The 22,795-nt window shown below is 35.9% G+C and overlaps 1 protein-coding gene across 1 annotated transcript in view; it reads right to left on the bottom strand.

Moving 5' to 3' along the window:
• LOC132096944 (microtubule cross-linking factor 1-like) overlaps nucleotides 1–22,795 on the bottom strand; it is a 53,599-nt gene that overhangs the window by 14,446 nt on the left and 16,358 nt on the right. Inside the window, exons 4-9 of the mRNA XM_059502629.1 lie at nucleotides 16,830–16,889; nucleotides 15,017–16,423; nucleotides 5,932–6,039; nucleotides 5,499–5,762; nucleotides 1,775–1,882; nucleotides 309–527 (exon numbers count right to left, since the gene is read on the bottom strand). Of these exons, the coding sequence (XP_059358612.1) occupies nucleotides 309–527; nucleotides 1,775–1,882; nucleotides 5,499–5,762; nucleotides 5,932–6,039; nucleotides 15,017–16,423; nucleotides 16,830–16,889 (2,166 nt within the window). The remainder of the gene's footprint in view (nucleotides 1–308; nucleotides 528–1,774; nucleotides 1,883–5,498; nucleotides 5,763–5,931; nucleotides 6,040–15,016; nucleotides 16,424–16,829; nucleotides 16,890–22,795) is intronic.

The following is a 22,795-nucleotide window of genomic DNA, read 5'->3' as shown; positions in this document are numbered from 1 at the left end:
GACATTTTATTTAATTTATTTGACTTTTTTTTTCAGTTAGTTTTAGTTTTGTTTAAAAAATATTTAGTCGTTTTATTTTATTATTATTTATTTATATGCAAAAAGCATTTATTTATCTAATAAAGTACATCAGTACCTTAGCATGATTAGTGCATTGTCCAGAAATAATCACAAGTGCAAAAAAAAAATAATAATAATAATAAATAAATAACGCATGTGCTAAATGACCGAATGGAATGTTACACTGGCTTTTTCATTGACTTTTTATAGATGCAATGGTTAAATCTCATAAAAACTCATCTGCTCACCTCAGCATACGCTCCCTCCTCCAGTCCATCCGTCCTGAGGCCGAGCCTCCAGTGCATCAGGATCCAGCGCAGCTTCATGTAGACAATGACCATATTGTGGCGGTATGACCTCACTTCCTGTTGCAGCAGGACTCTTTCCTGTGGCCACGTCGGCTCGTGAGACTGGAGTCCCTGCAGCTCGAGTCCTCGCCGCACTTCGGCTCCCCTCCTCTCCTCCTCCTGCACAAGCCAAAGCATTCAACAAAGAGTTATGGTTAATATACTTCTTATTATTATGACAGAAGACAGATGCATGCTTTCATAGAGAGCAATGAAACTACAAAAGATCATGTGGATGTCTGAGGCAAGTAGAAAAGTAATTCCTACTAGAAAAACCATCTAAAAACTTTAAAAGTAAGAGAGACATGGCTAGGCTGGTAAACCATCTTGGACTAGCAATAAAGCAATAACTAGTTCTAATAACTATATTAACCCTATAAAGTCCACTTAATTTCTATAAGTACTCAAAATGATCAAAACTTAATTGATAAACCTGTCACACGCAGTCTACTAGTCATCAGATTGATTATTTAGACTAACGTCCTCCTTCAGCTTGTGCTTCACGTGTCACAAGTCAAACCTTTACTGATTTTTTAAAAGTAAAAATAAGAATAACTTTGATTTTGTTAGTAATATTTTAAGATGAACACATACTGGATTTACTTCATTATCCAGCATCATTTTTTAGAAAAGTCACGTTCAAATGTGAGATCAACAGGCTTTTGAGGAACATGTATTTGATCATCTCTGAATCATATCATTGTATAATGTGTTCTGATCATAAAACTAATCATTTAAATATCATCTTACTAAAACATTATTTGAGATCTAGAGTGATGACTGACATTTATCTCATGTCAGTATCTGCTATAATGTCATAAAAATCTCATCGATTTACATGTTTCATCACTTTTTGACTTTTTTTCAACCATATTCTCATATCACACTATATAAGCCATTAACAACAGATGGATCAAATATGGTGCTCATCAAAAACACATTTGCAAACTTTTTATTTCTAATGTCTAAACATTCAACGAACTGTCCCAGATTAAAAAACAACAACAACAACAAAAAACACTTATTTCATATGTCACACTTTAAGGTTAAACTAGTATGATTTAAGGGTTACACAGACTCAACTAGTTATTCTGTACTTATAATCCATGTTTTGGGTCAGTCTATCCATGGCAAGCTATTATTTCCACATCAGTTTTACACGTGAAGAGCTTTTGAACTGATGACTTGCACAGTACGTCTGATCCTGTTACTAAAAGTAAACCATGTCAAGTCATATCTACTTCTGTATTGCTTCATTGTTTCATGTAGTCGCTTCACAGATGAGACTAACACAACTGGATCAGTAAGGCCACAGCATCTCTACTGTAGTGGGTTGAGTTTGGAGTCAGTTTAGCTCAGTACTGTACCTGAGTGATGGATGACGTGAAGCTGTCTCTCATCCTCCTGTCGTGCTCCAGGCGGAGCGGTGTTTCTCTGGTTGGTGTTCCCATCTCGGACAGGACCGGCTCACGGAGCTGGACCCCATCAGAACACAGAACAGCTGTCTCAAAATCCCAGCACTTTCGAGAGAAACACCATCAGTTCTCATGCACTAACCCGACTGTGTCATGTGAGCTGATATTTATATTCTCTTTCTAGATTCACTAGCTTTACATGGATGATTAGGCAGGAAAATATTACACCGCATTCTCTGGATCTCTGGTGATAAGTGCTAGAGAATTAATTCAGTCAGCCAAAGAAAGATTCTCCATGAAATAAGCTCATAATCAATTTAGATTCATTTCTACTCTGAAGAAATACTAGGCTGAGCTCTATGTGCCGCTGTTCGTAAGTGCTAACAAATGTCTCGTTGTAAAAGTGAGTTATTGTTAACTAACTAAAACTAAAACCAAAACAAATATTTTTGTTATCTGAAATAAATTCAACATTAACTGAGATAAAATCAAATCACATTTAAAATGATTTAATTTCTACTATTTTTTAAGACATTTATCATTTTTGTTTTTAGCTGAAGTACTTAAATATCTAAAAGTAATGTTAATAAAAAAAACAATAATTATAATAATTATATATACACACACACACACAAACACACACACACACATATATATATATATATATATATATATATATATATAGAATTATTTTCTATATCTAAATATTTACAAAAACTATTGTAAAACTAAAACCATAACAAATATTTTTAAACATTAACTGAAATAAAATAAAACAAAATAAAATAAAATGATTTAATTTCTACTATTTTTCAAGACAACATTTCTCATTTTTGTTTTAAGCTGAAGTACTAAAATATGCACAATTTATATGAATAAAATTATAATAAATATTAATAATAATTATTAATAGAATAATATTAAACAAACTAATACTATATAGAAAAGGATGAAAAGACAAAATTAAACATTTTTTTACTACAGTTAAATATATATAATTATTCGGTAAATCTTAATATTAACAAAAAAATTCGTAAAACTAAAACCATAACAAATATTTTGGATATCTGAAATAAATAAACATTAACTTAAATAAAATAAATTGTGAAATAATTTTATTTCTACTATTTTTTGTCATTTCTCATTTTTGTTTTTAGCTGAAGTACTACAATATCCAAAAGTAATAATAATAATAATAATAATAATAATTTATAATAAAATAATAATAAATTAATCAATACCATATAGAAATGGTAAAAAAAAAAGACAAAAACAAACAACTAAATTACTAAATGTGTTTTTACAACAATTACATTATACATTACATATATATATATATATATATATATATATATATATATAAATATATATAAATTATTACCTAAATATATCTCATATAACATATATTGTTAATCATAAAGACGATAGAATAAGCATATGCTGCCTTTGATCAGAAACACCGGTAAGAAACGCATCTGTTCATGAGAACTGTGTTTTAAGGCATAGCACATAAACTTGGACAAACACACAACAAATTAAATGCAAACATATATATCAACAAATGACATGATTGACACATACAGCCCTTATTTTCCACAGAAAAAACGGTGAGTGATCATAATTCATGACAAACCAGTGTGATTTTCAATTAAAAGCAGTGATTGTGAGTGGAGTGAGAAGAAATCAAAAGAATCACTGAGAGACAATGATGTGAATTAAGTGAACGAACTGCTCTCGGCTAGATCTACCGTTTCAATCAGTTTCATCAGACGCTTTCATCGATGCTGCTACTGTATCTGGACTAATAACCTGGTGTAAAATAACTGCAAGTGCTATTTTATGACTTCTGGATCACTTCCATTTAGTTTTATTACATTAGAGATTCATTGCATATTATTAAATTAAATTAAGATACACAAACTAGGGAGAATTGCTCTTTATAGTGAAGTATGCCCTCTAGGCTTTCCTTTCCCTCTGAAAACAGGCTCTGTTTCAAAATCTAGTGAGCAGCCTTTCTGTCTTCATAGTCCGCATCAGAAATTTCATATTGCATAAAGAATTGAAAACACTCTACATAAACATCAAATCAATAACAAAATACTCAAAAAATTAAATATATTAAAAAAAATCACATACGTACACATATTGTATGAAATTTCTAATTGTTAATTCTATCATTTTTTTTGGAATTGTTTTTTTTATAATGCACATTTAATCTAAAAAAATATGTAATTTTTATAATTATATTTAATGCATTATAGTATACATATAAAATATCCAAAAAGGCATTTTAAAACTAGCCTAAGCATTGCTTAGACCAGGTTTCAGCTCCAGAATGTGTCTATGATGCCTAAACAATAAACTCTAGGTTTTGAAACAGATCCAGAGACATAGTAGTAGTTTTTGAGGGAGATTTGTCTGACAGAGAAACTCAATATTCACACACTGTCACCTTTGTGCTCAAACACCAGTGCACTCACATTCATTTCAAATCAAATCAAACTTTTATTTCGAAATCTGGATGACAAATTCATAAATACTTCAGGTTTAGTTGCAACCCTCGTGGGTCAGGTTTTAAAATCTGGTTCCTCTGAACGCACAGAGGTCATTCGTGCTTCACGACAGAAATGTCTTTAAACCAGTGTGTGAATATTTCCTCAGTTTTGTTCTGTACTGCACATTTTCATAAGGAAAGGCACTCCAGCTCTCTAGTTTCCCACTGACCACCGAAACAGCTCTTACTGACCTGTTTTAATGTTAAAAGAGGATCACAGCCTTGGTTATGTCTTGATATCAGCCATGTTTTATTTATTTTTTTCATGTAATATGGTTATATTTCAAATTGGAAAACTATAATATAATTGTAAATTTATAAGCATTATTGTTATAAAATATTACTTTAAAATATTAATAACATTATTATTAATTACATAAGATGTGTGTGTGTGTGTGTGTGTGTGTGTCTGTGTGTGTGTATATATATATATATATATTAGCGCTGACAAACAATTAATCATGAGATTAATCGCATCCAAAATAAAAGTTTTTGTTTGCATAATATATGTGTGTGTTCTGTGTATATTTATTATGTATATACAAATACACACACATACAATATATATTGAAAATATGTACATGTATTAACATAAATATTATATAAATATATTGTAAATAAATCTTAAATATATACATGCATGTGTGTCTATTTATATATATATATATATATATATATATATATATATATATACAGAGAACACACACATATATTATGCAAACAAAAACTTTTATTTTGGATGCGATTAATCTCATGACAGCACTAATATACATAATATTAACAATAATTTCATAATATTACATTTCATAATCTTATGATTTTTAATATCAATGTCATGATATTAAAGTTTAAGGCATTCAGAGAAAAGCAATGCATGTCAGATTGTGTTTTCTTGAAAATAACTCACCATAGTACTTTTCCAGCTACTTCTGTGTGTTTCCATCAAGCATGTGATGACATCCAAAGATAACCAAGGCTTTACAGAAACGCACATTCAGTGTTAACCCTCTTATCTAATGCAGCACATTAAACTGTCAGGTGTTTCAGGAAGTCAGAGGCACTGCGAGGAGGACACGTGGAATCGTATCTTTAAGTTGAGAGGGAGATGGACGAGGCACTAACCTCGGGTCTGAAACTGTGGGGTCTGGTGTATCTACTGAGTCCAGGGCCTCCCCTGGCTGTGACGGAGCCCTTAGTGGAGCCCGGGGTCTCCGGGACACTCTGCTGGTCTAGACGCCAGTCCTGCTCCTCCCTGCGCACGTACTGTGAGTGAGGAGGGGAGGAAAGGGTCCAGGAGGAGGAGACAGAGGGAGGTGCATGGGGATCGGTGAATGACAAACAGAATCCACACACACGAGACCAGAAAGAGTGGAGGGGGAAATAAAACTCAACGTTGGTTTAAGCCAAACTCAGAGTGTGGAATGCAAGGGTGAGGGGTCATCGACACACTGTGTTCAGAAAATAATAATGAATTAAAAAACAATGATCGAAATGGAAAACAGAAAGAGAGAGAGAGAGAGAGAGAGAGAGAGAGAGAGAGAGAGCAAGTGGGCTACAAGACAAAGAAAAGCGCAAAAAGAAACACCAACTTAAAGATGATGGCATAGGAGAGAGATGAGAAGAGAACGAGAATGAGGAGGAACAGAATCATGGGCTGAAACATCTGGGGATGAAATGAGGGACGAAGAGAGAAGAAGGGAAGGGCCAAGGGGAAAAAAAGAATGCAAAACACTGGTTATGAAGCGCATGCGATGGGGATACATGAGTCTTACAACCAATAACCCGAAATGTGCAGTGACTGACAGCTGATGCTAATAGTGTCGTGCCAAATCCAGCACCCGGTCAAACCCCTAATGATCAAACCAATCCACTGCCTTAACCAACTGTAAAATATAGTTTAAAAAAATTACAAAAAATAAAAGCTATTCATTAAAATACTAATTTAAATTATTTTAATGATTAGCTATGTAATTGTTTTATTAGTTTAATTAATAGCTTAATTAATATTAGTATAAATATTTATATTAAGTTAACAATTTATATAATGAATGTAATTTATTTGAAAATAATCGTATTGTTAGCTTAATATTACATAATATAACATTCTATTGTTACATAATAAAATAATTAATACTAATATTAATATTAAACTAATCATTACAATTATTTTAACCATTAGCTTAATCAGTACAAACATGAATAGCAATATTAATATTAATTAAGCTAATAATTATAGTCATAAATGTAATTAAAATAACACATTTCTAATCATTTATTATTTTAATTATTCATTTTATTTATATCAAAGCTAATAATTTTAAGTAAAATAATTAAAACATTAACTAGTTAACAATTAAAAAAATAATACTAATGTTATATTAATTATTAAGATCATTAATAATTAGATCATTATTAAGCTAACGATTAAAATAATACATGTACTTAAAATAGTTATCTAAAAATATCTTAATGATTAGATTTATTCATATTAATATCAAAAACATAATAAAAACTCAAAAATATAGAAATAATCATATTATTAAGGATTAATACTGTAAATTAAGGATATTAAGCGGACTTATTTTAACTTTTCCATTTCATTAGGTTACATTTCACAAACAACTCATTCAAAAGTTAATAATAATAAGGATAATAATAAATATGTTTGAGACCATTTTTGAGAGGCACATGTCCATTTCCTGAAAGCAACACAACTTAATGAAAAACAGTTACACACACCACAGGTTAAAATTAAAGTTTGAGCTAGCTTATTAAATGGGTTGCCAAGCTGTTACATTAGTAGATTTCATTATGTTGGTCAGTTGTCCAAAAGTACAGATTTTTGGCATCACAACATAAATATGCAATGATACTATTGTGTTTATTTTATATTATATGATACTATATAATTACCAATAATGTGTTGTTTAATTATAATTGTGATTCCCTGATCAGATATAACAGAATAATGCTAAAGGCTTTCAGATGAAGCATGACAAACATCTCTAAGTTGTGTAGGACACTGACAGGGTTTGGATGCGGCACGACGGCTAGCATGCTGCTAACAGCGAAGCCTAGCCATGCGATGGAAGCAGTGCTCTTAAACATCCTATATAAGCAGGAGAACAGGCTGTGACATCATGCTTGATGAAGAGTGTTTAGTGGTTGGATTGAAGTGACGTGACCCAAAGCAAAGAACCGCCCAGCATAACCGACGGCTTCCAGCAATGAACAAGAGCCAAATGAGCTTATCAACCAATCAAAGCGCAATTCAGACACTATTAAGCTTACATTTGAAATATCAAATCCCATTTAGATGCTGAGTTCATTTGACAAGCTACTAAAGCATCAATAGATGTCAAACCCGTAGTTACACATGGGTTATTTGTTGGAAAGTTGACTCATGTTATCATAAAGCAGTTTCAAAGCATAAAGCAGGAAGAAAGCAACAAGCAGTTCTATGGAGGGCAGCTTTCCGAGACTAGCATATATCACAATTAAACATTTTAAAATCATTCACTGAGACAAAAGACACAGCCACATTATCCTTGAGAATGATCAACCACATAAATAATAGTCACATAGAATATATAGAATATATATAAACAAATATGCAATATTGCATATTAACAGATGCATGCTCCACATGTTGCATCAAAATTAACTGTGCAAATAAAAAACTACTAGATTTGCTGAAGGCCAGATCCCAGGTGATTGCAAACACATTTTACTGCCATTTTAGTTCATGTTAGTAGGCTATACATTTGGGTCCAAAATTGACAAGTGCCGGTAAATAAAAATACAAAAGAGATCAATTTAATTCTGATAGCCTTATTACATGCAACACGTTGGCATAAATATTAGGAGTTAGAACACCATGCATCCTCCTGCTTTTGTCAGAAGTGAAGTTTAAGGCCAGAAACAAAATCTTTAGCAAGTATGCGAATGCTGCTGGAAGTGTTTGGCCAGCGGGTGTTATTAGCTTCTAGCAATGCAAGATCGATTTCATCCAGTGATGCATTGCAAAATGTGTTGGCACACAATTTATTACTGAATGCAAGTACGTGCACCATTTAAGTGCTCTTAGCTGGTGTTAATTATATAATGCTGTAAATTACACTATTATTTGTGACAAAAATGCATGAAAATAATATTAAGAAATACAAAATACTATCAAACCCATGGAATAAAAAAATAAGAACTGCAAGACACCACCTCAGAATTAAAAAAATACTCAGAATTGTGAGATGTAAACCTAATTCCAAAACAAAAACAAACAAAAAAAAACTGAGAATTGCAAGATGTAAACTCAGACCTCCAAAAAGAAAAGAGTCAAAATTGTGAAATGCAAATTTAGATTTCTGTAAAAAAAAGAGTGTGAATTGTGATAATTATCTGGCTGTAAGAAATATTTATGGTTGGCAAATATTTCTCAGTTTGCCCACTATTGGCACAGTAAATTTTGGACCCTGCAAATCAATGACAACCAAAACAACACACACATATCCTTGAGAAGCCATGCGGGAAATACCCCTTAAAGTGGAAATGAAGCAGTCAGTCAAGTTTGCATTATTTAGGAAAACAACTTCCATTTAAATAAAAAAACAACAACTATATAACAAACATGATTAATGTAACCATTTTAAAGAAAAAGGAATGTTTTGGAGCAAGAGGGCCTGTATCTTGCAGTACCACCGGGTGTGATGTCACAGGGTTGGTTCACTCCGACGGCCAGTGAAGTAATATAAACATTTCTTTACATTTTGAACACATGCTTGTTTTGTTAAGTCCATAATAAGTGTGATTATAGCATACACGGTGATGGGACCAAGCAGTAGGACCTAAACCTGCTGTTTCGGGGGAAAAAGTGTGGATCGGAAACAATGCTAATTTACGTGGATACTCAAGACTGTCATTCCGACATGCTTTGTGTGCATTTGCTGATGAATGCCTGAAAGAAAGCTCAATTTGGTAGCTGTTACTCACGTGCTGTCCAAGCAGAGCTGTGGCTTTGTGTGTGGCGCGAACAGAAATGAATATCTCTTCTAGAAAAGGTCTATCACAGTGTGTAAACAACACATTGAAATATATTCCGTGCTGTCCCACACTTGAATGGTTTAAAACACTGTAATATTTAAACTGATGTAACGGATATGCAGTTCATCGATTCATGGGTTCTGAACCAATGAATCACGGTTCGTTGAATCTAAAACAATGCAAACCCAAAGCTTGTAGATTTTGAATTCAGGCATATAAAACCAACTCTCTCTAAACTAAATGCCTGGCCTGGCTGGAATTAAATTATTTACTAGCCTGGTTAAAACCAGACCCTTTTCAGTTGAAACTGAGTTAGGGTCTGGCAAAGCCTATTAGACGTCTCGTTTCTAAAGGGGCGTCACCGACGGACCTCGTTCAAATGCCTCTGGGCGCAATTGGATAGACCTAAAACCAATCAGAGCGATGAAGGAGATGACGTATGCAGAGCGACGGAGAAATATGAGACTCAGATAGCTTTTTGATTTCGAGTAGATTGTTTTTGATTTCGAGTAAGATGTTGCAATGGCTTCTAACGACTTTTGCCGTTTTTGTAAAATAAATATGATAATAATTGGTGTCCACCGCCACTCCATCAACATTTTTGCAAAAATAGGCAAACCTGATAGCATCTCAGACCGACTGAAACATCTCGGATTGACGGTCGAACAGAAAACATCGAGCTCTGATCGCATTTGCTCTCGTTGTAAGGCATGTATAGTGCGATTAGAACGCGATTTGCCAGTGTACAGGTCATGGTTAAAGGACGAGCAAGACGGGGAAGCAACGGGATCGACAGATGCAGTCGAAAAAAGACAACGCGAGTCTCCGTCAAAAACACTGAGGGATATAAAAAAGTTTCGTCCAAACACTTCAAGTCCTGGTCGACCAAATATTGCTCGTCGGAGTATTACGGAGGTAAGCTCTTAACGTGTTGTATTAGTAGCCTACTTAAAAATAATTATTTATTTCTTAAAATGTACGTTAGAACTTGACCTCCACTATTACATTAACGTTATCTTAGCAGTAGGTTAGCAGCCTATCAATATCTCTTAATGTATTACTGTGAGTGTGAGCAAGAAAAGATTAGTTGATTTTGTATTATTTTAAATATAAAAAATTGTTTTGTACAAAAACAACCCCTCTACTTGTTTTGTATTTACTTGTAAGTTATTTGAATCTACATGTTAGTTATTTATGTCGAATCCAGTCGGTAAGACAGCGATAACATCTTTTTTAGATATGAAGCCTTCAAGTGTTGTTCTTTGCTTGGGTTTTAACGCAAAGTTAAAGTTTAAATCACTTAAAACAGACGCGAAAGCAGTTTCGAACGAATGTTCCTCTGCAGCATCCATCTTTGTAATGTACAAAATCTGCTTTACCATCGCTGCGCTGTCGTCATCGTGTAAACCCCGCCTCAACGTTTCTGATTGGTGCCACGATTTCGGCGGCACAGAAACGAGCTAGATAGTCCTCTTTGCCAGACTATTCTGTAGAGAGAATTGAAATTCGCCGGAAGTAGTCTGGGTTTTCCCTGGCTAATTATTTACGACACTGGACGAGAAATTCCACAGTCACGTAAGCAGCCTCAAAGGACAAACGAAACACATTCCACAACACACACACACAGACACACACTTAAGCACACACACACAATTTAAGTCCTTAATAATATGTATTTTGAATATATATTGTGTGTTGCATAAAGTGGTTAATCCTGTTATGCGAGGATTATAAATTGCTGTCTTGTAAATTGGAAATGCTTCTCCTAATTTAATGTTCTCAAATAGAATCATGAGTTGTAACCCTACCCCCCTGCCCAGGTCGTAAAATTTTATGACCTAACAAACAGGACAGGAAAGCTAACTCTTAGAAAAGACAATAGTACCCTTTTATCTTCTCAATGTATTCTAAATGTATTGAGTATTGCCTTTTTGTGCAGTAGATGTTTCCCCATATAAATTGGAGTATCTGCAGTTTTATCGTGTGTTAATCAAACTTTAAATTTGTGTAATTCTGCATATGAATGTAACGTCGTGTTTCTATAAGTTACATATGTTATTTTTGATATCTGTTTAATCATAATGCTCTGATGGACTCACTTATATAAAGGAAATTAATGAAAAATGTATTAATCTGGAATTACGAACTTAATCTGGAATTACTTACGAGCTAGAATATCACTGCTGGAATCTGATAAGCCATAACTTATTAGAGTGGGTGGTTCCCCAGAGACAAAGGAACGTTTTTCCCGCTTCAGATCGCGGACGTTCATTGGTTGTTCACACAAACAGAGGCGTGAACCAGTCACTCCATAAGTAGAACTGACCCAGGAAGTTCCTCCTCCTCTTCTTCTTGTCCTGCTTCTCTTGTCCCTCTGACTTCTCGGTCCTCTTCTATCGCCGTTGATCTCCGCACGGCGGATGAGATAACAGCCTGTTCTCATGGCTCCTTCGGGAGCTTTCATCTCCGTTGCTTTCATCTCCGTTGTTTTCATTTCTTTTACTTATTAAGTTCTTCTCTACACGAGGAAGACGAATCATTACGTTTGTTGGAACTTTCAAATATCGCGCGATTCCGCAGCAGCCCCGGAAGACACGAAAGAACACGCCTCGCTACAAAGGACCACGCTCACACGCATTCTGGTCTGGCGAGTCACAAAGTGACCACATGCAAGTATCATTCTCTATGGAGATTTAAATGCTGCTTAAAGTTTGTCTATTACCTTTTCAAGGTGATTTGATTCGTTGTTGTCTTTCAAGGGTTACTGTCTGTGAGTTTGCATAACTGAGCGCGTGATTCTGTGATCACGCCTAATTCTCTCACCTCTCTCTCTCATCCTCTCTCACTCATTCTCTCTCTCTCTCTCCCTCATTTGGATTCCGTTATGTCTTGTACAAAGTTACTGTCTGTATTGTCATACGCGTATTTACTCTGTGTGATTTGTAGTTTGATGTATTATTAGTTCAATTATTAAAAACCAATATATATTCATGATTGCCTCTGAAACGCTCACATCACGAGTCAATGAAATGTCTGATCTTTAGCTACAAGCTCTTTACTTTTTAGTAACTGAAATTTCATAATGATAGGATAATGTTTTCATGGCCAGAGAATATTTTTCCTTGAATTATAAGAAGTGATAACTTTATTGAAAGTTGATAAGTTAATCTTACAGCCGTTTGCTGGACAAACCACTGTTTGATTTGCGGTAATTTACAGTAAGAGATATCACTATAATTGATATGAAGAATGGAATATTGACATATTAATGAGTAAATTACAGTGCCTTGTAATGAGTTATTGATATATACAATTGATCTATTTTTCATCTTCAATAATTTTAATGTAACTGTCATATGAGATATATGTATTAATCATATTCCTGATTAATTATTAAAATTCCCTATATATAATTTGAGTTAATTATAATGTACAACCCAGTGTGGCTACACTGACAAGACTTAAAACATGAGAGAATGATAAACTTTATTGAGGAAGTAGCACTAGTCCGATTTTTCAGATAGGTGATTAGTTAAATATAAACATTAGTTAAACCTATACATCTTGTTAACAGCAGGAAATCTAATTGTATTCGCAGGTGAACATAAAATATGATACATACAACTGGTGAACCAATCAATGTAATGCATATGTCTTAATGGTCTGACATAACAATAAAATGCGACATGAATGATATTGTATGAAGCCAATATCACAATATCACAATATCACATCACATTGCACCTCGCATTATGAAAACACTGGCTATGCACACAAATAATCCGTCTGTAATCGGTTTTGACGGCTCACAAAAACTTTCACATAAACACCTTAATCAATCTGATTGAACTCGATCCGAATTAAATTTCACTCGGATTGAAGAGGATGGTTTATTCGATTTTATCGATTGAGAGTGCATGTAAACACTCGAGTGGATTGAACCACTAAACCTGAAAGGACTGCGCATTTGCAAGGACGCCAGAAATTACGTAATAACATATGACGCACGGACGAGTGGCTCTTCGTTTTGAATAAAGAGTTGTATAAATGTGTGTCCCATCATTATAAAACTCTCCTTTCACCCAGGAACTGTGAAGTGGAGCAGGACAACCTTATTTTGGATACTCATCCCGGTTTGGGTGCGGAGTGGGGCATTTATTTTTTTCATGATAAATAAGAGCAGCACAGCACAGTGGTTTATATGTATATTTATCCATAAATGGGTAAATATTAATTCTGCTGTTAATAACAAATAAAGAAACCTTGTAGGAGAGTAGTTATTATGTGCAAACTGTGAGAAACTCCATCCGATCACTTTATTAAGCATTCATGTAAACACTACAATCAGATTAATCAATCGTAATGAATTCAGTCCGATTGAACCAAAAAGTGTGCATGTAAACATAGCCACTGTTTGGGATACCATGATCAAAACAGCATTTAGACAGTTTGATGTTGGATATTCACCCAAATTATGGTGAAAACCAAATTATTTGTGTGTTAAAATAACATTTGTGTGTTCAAAATGTAAAGAAATGCATATATCACTGCACTGGCCATCAGAAGGGAACGAACCCCGTGACATCACACGAGGTGGTACTGCAAGATGGCGGCGCCCTTGCTCCAAAAGCTATAACAAAACATTATTTTTTCTTTGAAATGGTTACATTAATCACATTTGTTTAAAAAAAAAAAATTAATCAAAGTGGAAATCATTTTACTAAATAATGTTAAATTAACTGATTGTGGGTAAGAGGATGGGGCAGGTATAGATGCAGGTGTTTATGAGCAGCATTGAGAGTGATGCTAAGAAAGGAGAGGTAAGGGCATCTTGGCTGAGCCGGGTGGCGCTTTGGGAAATATGCATTGCATTATGGGATATAGTATTCCAGGAGGTGTGCCCTATTGTATACTGCACATGGCGAATGTAGTACAACAGGTCATCAGGGTAGTCCAAGCATGACGAAAATTTAAATACATACAGCAAAAATAGCAAAAGTGTTCTCAAAGAAAGACTGAGTGGTCAGTTAATAATGGTGAGTGAGTGTTGTTCTGTGATGTCTGGTGGACTTGTTCAACTGCCTGCATTTATGCTGAAGGTTATTAATGTCAAGATGAATTAAATGGCACCAAACATCTTAATAACTCTGTGTCTTTTTTTTCTCCTGCTGGTAACTCCCATTAATCTTTCACATGGCTCTTTTTTCACACATATCTTTCAACAACAACAAAAAAAGATAAGAAATATCACTGATGTCAAAGCAACTATAATCAATTGATAATCAAATACTCTGCTTAAAGCTCCATATCTAAAGCAAGTCTACCTATTTCCCTTCTTATCTCTCAGTTGGGTGTTGTTTCTGGTTTTAGATGAAGAGATCATGCCAGCCTAATTTGTTGAACTGCTTCCTTTCTGGTGCATTCAGGAATTTTGATATATGATACATGAAGAAGCAGAATCAATATAGAGGTGTATGCATTCTCAAAAAATGACTTTCAAATGAGGAAGCAGCAAAGGAAAAAAGGAAGTGGTCATGTCATGTGATCGCATGTGACGGCAAACACTAAATAAAGATAAAAAGGTCGAGTTACACATAACTTACCTGGAAGTCCGTCACCAGATCCCTTCCCAGTGTCCCGATGGGCGAGTCCCTTGACATGGAGGTAACTGTGGAAAGGAAGCTGCTAGATTCGGTGAGATTGGGCATGGGGGAAAGGTCATCAATGCGGTCCCTCAGACCCTCCCCTAGGTGGTCCACTTTGTCCATGAATTGCTGGAGCTCTGAACGGAAAGCCCTCATGCGGGTGTTGATGGAATCCAGCACCTGAGAGTCGGGTTTAGATTCAGCAGAGTCCCCATCGCCTCTGAACTCCAAACCTTCTGCAAGAAGGTCCCCTCCCAGAACAACCAGTCGACCTTCCCGGATAAGACTGTCCGTATCCGCGATGAGCCGCTCCACCGTTTTACCAAGCCGCTCAGCTTCACGTCTGACATTGTTGAGCGTCTCCCGGTCTTCCCGTCTTCGCTGGGCCAACTCGGTCACTCCCAGTTCACCAGGATCTGAGGGTTTCTCACCACTGACAAATCCAGAAGTTGCTGTTTTCTCAAACAAGTCATCAGAGTCGCTTTCCCCACCAACAGGACCTTCACGTTTGGGGTGGAGCAGCAGAAGCCTGGCCATCTCTTCCTCGTCTGCTTCCCTTCGCACGGCATCACTATCCCTTGGGCTACTGGTGTGTATCCCCAAGTGTGCCGCCAGGTCACAGCGTTGCATGTTAGAGATTAGCACCCGGTTCTCGTACTGTAGCTTCATCACTTTCCCACTTAGCTCATTGATCTGGAGTCTTGCGGTTTTTAGCTCCTCCTGCAATGTGGCACCACTCCCTGTTCCCGGGAAACCATGACCTCCTCCGTTACCAGGTTTGAGCGTGCCACCATTTCCACCCTCAGCTCCCTCGGACTCCCGGTCAACTTGGCTGGGTCCAAATTTGAAGCGGTTGAGCTCAGATGTCAGTTGCTTGTTGTGGTCCTCAATCTCAGAGATAGAGCGGCGCAGCAGTTCCGCCTCCTCTTCCACAAATTGCAAGTGTCGCCGCAGTTCACTCGCAGATTCCAAGGCATCGCCACTATACGGTGAGGTAGGGACACTCGAGAAGGGTTCACGCCCAAAGCAGTCCCTCTCGTATTGGCAGCGTAGGTCTTCGTTTTCCGCCCTGAGTCCACGGTTTTCCACCTCCATCTCTACGATCTTCCTTCCCAGAATGTTGGCTTCCTCTTCCACCAGTTTGAGCCGTAACCGCAACTCGGCTTCCCGAGAGGTGTGGGGGCCTCCACCGGTCACCTCTGCCAGGGGCAAAGGGCTGTCCACGTCACCATATACTGATTTATACTTCTGCAATTCTTGTTCCAGTTCATCTTTTTCACGGCCAAGTTTTGCCATCTTTTTACGCATAAGACCCGATTCTTCCTTGGCAAACTGTAGCTGACAGCGCAGATCCGCACTGTCCTCCTGGAGAGAACGAAACATGTGAATGTGAAAGGCAATACCGAATTGTATGAGAACAGTCATCCTCGACAACATATAAAAAGTCTGTAGTCTATATTCTCAACAAGTAGTGCACGTAGCACATTGTGTTTTGTTCTGTGCTTGCTTTAAAATAAATGTTTCCAAGGGCAAGTTTCGAAGCCATGCCACAGCATAACTATTTTGGTTTCCCCAAAGAGCCTTTCAGTGAACGTTCATAAAATAACCTTTTTTTATGTGAATAACTTAATCTAAAGAACTTTTTTCAACTATAAAGAATGTTTTATGCACTGTAAAATTTCTCCATGGAATCACAGATGCCAATAAAGAACCTTTATTTTTAACCATGTATAAGGCTTGTGACCTGATCTTTATGTTTCTTTGTACACACCTGCGTTAAAGACTTTTTATCTTTGAAGGTCTCTCTACTGCCTCGCCTCCGCAGAGCAGTCTGAAAGACAAATAGAGGACAGGGAATATTAACAAAAATGTGAAAGTTAATGACTTCTGAACATCTTCATTTCAGTAACCAGGCACACAGAAGGATTCATAAAAAACATTCTGAATAATAAAAAACAGCATCTGATTTGAACACAGCTTCAATCATGAATATCAAGCTTAAGTCGCTGTCCTTATGGTGGATCTACTACTGCTGTCGAATTCAGGATTCCTTCTTATTATCTCAGAAAAAACATGAGAAACAACAATGCATAACAAATAAAACTGCCAGTGGGATTTGGAGGTGTTCAGATGCTAAAGACAACTCTGGAAACAAAAATGCAGAGAATAAACAATGTTGTGCAATACTTGTGTGAGACGCACTTTACCATAATCAAATTTTGAAATGATAACTTTCAATTGAATGTAATGCAGCATATGTGAATAAGGACAAACCAAGACAGTAGCCAAGAATTACCACAGATTAAACAATTTAAATGACTGCATGTGGTCGTAATACTGAATAATCCAGAGCACATTGATTGGACAGGTTTGGTGATAATATGATAGACAGCAAATCTGCTAAAAAATTAATATATTTTCAGGCTTTTGTATCTTTGTAGGGCCAAATCATGCTAAATGCACAAGGATGAATCACAAAATTACATTCTCAGTGTTGCCACAAGAGGCTGACAGCATATAATCCCCCTTACTTAAATCAAGAGTTAAGAAGGTCAACTTTGCCCTGCTTACTGATGTGCTGGTCTATCTTGAGTCATACACTGAACTTAAATAGCTGCTGCTGATGGCTGCGTTAGCTTGAATCATTTATGGCCAGACAGATGGAAAGTGTGAGATGGACACAGGAGAGGAGGGAGTTTGACACTTTTTCGTCAACACACAGCAACAGTTCGAGAGAGCCTGGATACGACTCCAAAACATAGGAGGAGATGAGGTGATGTCATTATTATGTGCATGGGCTTGAGTAAGTCTGCAATATGGTAACAATTTTCCCATTCACGTTCTGACATCCTCCAATGAAGTCATCAACACTAGCTGCCACACAAACAGCAATCACACAACCAGTAGGAAAAAATTGACATTTCTAAGCATGCTTCATCAAACATCATTATTACTGTTGCTCACACTTAGATTTAATGATTCAAACAAACTTCTCAGACTGCACTGAAGTTTAGTGCATAACTCAAGACATAATGATTTTTCAAATTGTGCAAAGCATTTTACATTAAGTTCATGCATTTGGCAGATGCTTTAATCCAAAGTGACTTTTGTTGCTTTTTGTTGATTAGTAAGTTTTATACTGTGATTGCAATGACCTTGCAAGCATCTACAATACGCTAGCAAATGCATAGCAATACCTAACATGTGAAAACATCTTAGTAGCCTCGTTGCAGTGCCATGGAAACCACCCAGAACATAATTAGGATTGTTGCAATGACTTTTGCAATAGACAGGGAGACTGCAACATGTTTTCATAACACACACAGCTTAATTTACAGAAATGCATTAATGCTTTAGTCCGCAAAACACTCTAATTATCTCCATGCCTTGCTAGCAAACATATACTGTACAGTTTAAAAACATGCTTAAATATGCAACAATATGCCATGCATCTGCTCTGGAGGCAGCTTTAATGAAACACTTCTAATGAAACAGATAAACAAATGGGCTTTTTTATAATATGCATTTCCTCTGTCTTCCTCAGTTTTCTGTCCCTCTTACATTTGCACGATTATCTAATTGGAAAGGCATTACAGCATGCCTGTACTCTGTTTCCTACAGGCTTATGTAATGTAACGGGTGTAGCTTAGTTACAATGCCTGATTAAAAAAAAACAAAGCTGCAGAAAACCCAAACTGAACCCTCGCTGTTAAACCACACTGTACGCTCTCATATGCAATGTGATCAAATTAATAAGAAAATACACCTGGCAAAAAACGAACAAAAACATCTTAATCGTTTCTCATAGACAGCAGTAAGATTATATGAAGAATAAATGAATTCTTTTACTGAAGTCTGCAATTAAGTCAGAATGCAGAATTTTCTCATTAATTTTCACCGTGATTCAATTATCTGAGCTTATATACACTTTCATTTTATAGGGAATAATTGATGCATGCTTATTTTTATGTTGTTGATAGAACTTTCATCATCAATTATTTTTGCTCTTTTGTTTCACTTTTGGTGTGAAAAGGCATTTTTAATGGTGTAAATTCAATGAAGAGCATTTGCTTAGCCTAGTGCTTTTCTCAAGCAATATTGTTCCGCTTTAGAAAAAAATTTCTGTGTTTCCGCTTCCAAATGAAATGTTGTTATTTGGTCATTTCTATGATGGTGAATAATAACTAGAATGTGTTTTCGAGGGAATTAAAAGCATTTCAGTGTGATGAAGTTAGACAGAAACAAAGTTACACACTCGCTCTATTCAGCATGAGCACAAAGCTTCAGTCATCTGTCTCTGCTGCAGATAGAGGTTATTCTCAGACCTAAGCTGATCTCACATCAGAATGTGTCAATTGGTTTGGAAAGGCTGACATTGCATCTGCAGGTCCAGGATCAGTGTTCTGGAAACTCTGTGTGAGGCTTGTCTCCATCTGCTGTCTCCGGCAGGAGGTCTTTGTGAATCAAGCAGAATACATTCGGTCATTCTTTATTCATTGCTCCAAAAAAACCTTGAACACACCAATTAATGAATCTGCACAAAGGAAGAATCTGCCATTCAAAGCAGCAGGATGAGTTTTATTTTAGCAAACAGACTCTGATTTTTTAGATGCTCTGCATGTCCCCATTTACTTGTATATGTTTGCATAAACACAAAGATATACTGTATCTGTATATGGGGAAACGCAAACATTTCTGTGGAAGCACATTTCTGCCACAGAATATAATATGAAGAAGGTAATTGCAACTTTTTTTCTAGCAATGCAAAGTAACAATTTTTCTTACTATTTTGAGTTTACATCTCAAAATGTTGACTTTTCAGACAATTTAGAGATATAAACAAAATTATGAGAAAAAAAAATCAGAAATGTGAAATATAAATTCAGAATTCTGAGATGTTAACTTTTTAGATAAAAAGTTTTTATTATTTTATTCAGTGGTGGAGATGGGCTTTCATACTTCAATAGTTTTTAACCTAATTCAAATGAAAATATTTTAGTCAATATTTGGATTCTGGCTTATAATGGATCTGCCTATGTAGGCAGGTGAGGTTTTGTATTTTCTTGTATGACTCACCGGTTTCTAAGTGTGTCTCTGTAGCCTAAAACCACTCTTTACTAACCGTCCTTGTGGTTAGTTGAACATTAGCTATTACAGAGATGTTTCCTGCTAGTTCATGTGTGTTCTGCATCAATGAACACTAATGAATGCTCAGTTCTCTAATGGAGGGTCAATATTTACCATCCCGCCTCAGATTTCACATAACCTTGGAATCTGAAAATGACATAAGCTTGTACAAACACATTTTTATAATGCTACAAGGCCTCTCTCAGGGCTGCTCGATATCTCTCTCTGATAAAGGCTTGTTATGGACGAGAAAACAAAAATATGACGGAAAGCCTCTCAAGGGTTTTTTCTTTTTTTCCACAAAGACTGATGGAGATGTTGTTTACAGCTGATTAACTGCTGTCTCCTGGATGGCATCAGAAGTCAACAACAGGACCACAACCTTTATGACGACACACAACAGCATTCGCAATACTTCTTGCTTCTGCAATCTGACATATTTCACACTGAAACAGAAAAAGAAAATGCATATTTACAAGTGAAACTAAATAATTAGCAGGGGTGCGTTCTCCGATAACGTTGTCTCTTAGCGCGCTACGAATACTCAAAAGGTACACCTTAACTACAGGTATACCTTTGCTACGTGTGTTCTCCGAACTATACCTTAGGATGTTGCTTAAGGTAAACCTTCTTAAGTTCGACCTTAGCAGTTGCTGTCCATGGTGGAGGTGCTGAATAAGTTGATATCGACGCCTCGATGATCGATTGTGCACTCTTTCCTTCACAGCGGTATAGGTAAAGTATTGAGAAAACAATGTTCTTTATAAAGAAGCGTTTTAGAAATAGTACAAACTGCATTTATCGGGGCTTATTGAAATAAGTACATGCAGAAATAAATATGAGTGTGTGTTTATAATTTAGCAAGTGTACAATCCCAAACCCTCACGGCCATAAGTGTGTTAATGTTCTCCACAACGTATGCTTATTATCCACCAGCCGTATCACATTATTGGCGTAAATCACTCATTTGTGTAATTGGATGATTTCCCCAATAAAAGCGCAAACATGAGAGACATGCCGACATTCACTATGTCGGGGAAAAAAGTCCGCAAAAAGAGATCGCCCAGCCACACTGAGGTCTTACTCAGCCCATATCCATCCCCAACAACCTCCAGAAAACTCCCCACGGCATAAAAACGAAGAGCCGCCAGCAGCTGAATTTCGGGGCTGAGGGGGTAGCTCCGTCGAGTTTGTCTTGACAAATCTGGGCCAACAAGATGCAAGAGCTGCAGAATTTGCTCCCGTGGCAGGCGAAATTTTTTTACAATGGTCTCTTCTGACATGGTAGTCAGTGGACTAAAATGTTCTCTTATAAAGTAGTTGACATACACTAACTGGCTCCGCGGACGCCGCCGTTTTTGATTTAAAACAAGTACTCGCTGTCTCGCTGCCATAGCTATAAAGTTTGTGTAAACTCATCTTTCTTTATATAGACTCCTAAGCCTTTTCTGTCAAATGGCTCGCCAGCTGATGTGCCTTAGGATAGTAATTAAAAAAAGCTAACAACCATTAGTGTATGGAAACTTTATTAATGAAAACACTTCCATACACTGGGTGTAGGCTATAACAACTTAAGTATTTTATGTGTATAATTTTAAAGTAAAGTAAAAATGTAACTTTAATACTAAATCAGATTTTATAATAAATGTTCATATAACATTTTCTATGTGTAATTAAACTGCGATGTAAAAAATCTTTTTGCGTAGTGGTGGCCACTAGCGGTATGAACCGTAAGCAGCGATAAGGTATAGCTAAGAGCGCTCCAGACCAACCTTACGAACGCATGACTTACAGAAGGTATACTTAACTAAGAAGGTTTCGGAAACCACGTATTAACGATAAGTACTTCTTAAGGTACAACTTAAGAACAACGTAGCGTTAAGGTAGTTTCGGAGAACGCACCCCAGGAAATTTGTATTTCATCCAATACAAAATAAAAATAAACTCTCTCTAAGACTATCTCTATCTCTAAGATGGGTTTACGATATAATAAACTCATTAGTTTTTTTATATAGAAGCTATAGAGAAACGAAAGGCTAATTAGTCGCTGAAGTCTTTAGAACATTTTAAACAAGATGCCACGTCGAGACAAACAACCAAACACCCATTTGAAGACTGATTTTAAGCAAACTGATATGTTTATCTACAAGCTCTCTGAGCTTTATTGTGTGTGAATACTGTGAATGTGAGACAACAGTGTGGTTCTTAAACCCAGTACATCATTTAAAGCTGGTATGAAATTAAAATTCAACCTTTTTTCTAAATGCATGGTATAGATCTGATTTTGTGTGCGTTTCATCAAAGAAATTAAACCTAATAATATTCAATCAAAATATCCTCATATAAAACCAAAAAAACATATCATCTGAAAAAATCAGACACTCTGAGATAAATGTTAATACTTAATATATATAAAAAATAATCAATTTAATATTTTAGATTTTTAGGCATTTTTTAATATAAATGTATGCATATATAGATATAAAATCTATACAGATTTTCACATCAGTTTATGCATGAGAAAGTCTACAACATTTGAATGCTTGCATCAGCTAAAAGTCAATTTTTTTGTTCAAAAGTCAACATTTTAGTGGCACATCACGTCAATTT

The sequence above is a fragment of the Carassius carassius genome, chromosome 20 (genome assembly GCF_963082965.1).
Source record: "Carassius carassius chromosome 20, fCarCar2.1, whole genome shotgun sequence".
Classification (NCBI taxonomy): domain Eukaryota; kingdom Metazoa; phylum Chordata; class Actinopteri; order Cypriniformes; family Cyprinidae; genus Carassius; species Carassius carassius.
The sequence above is the reverse complement of the archived record's forward strand: the minus strand, read 5'-3'. Positions and strand labels throughout refer to the sequence as shown.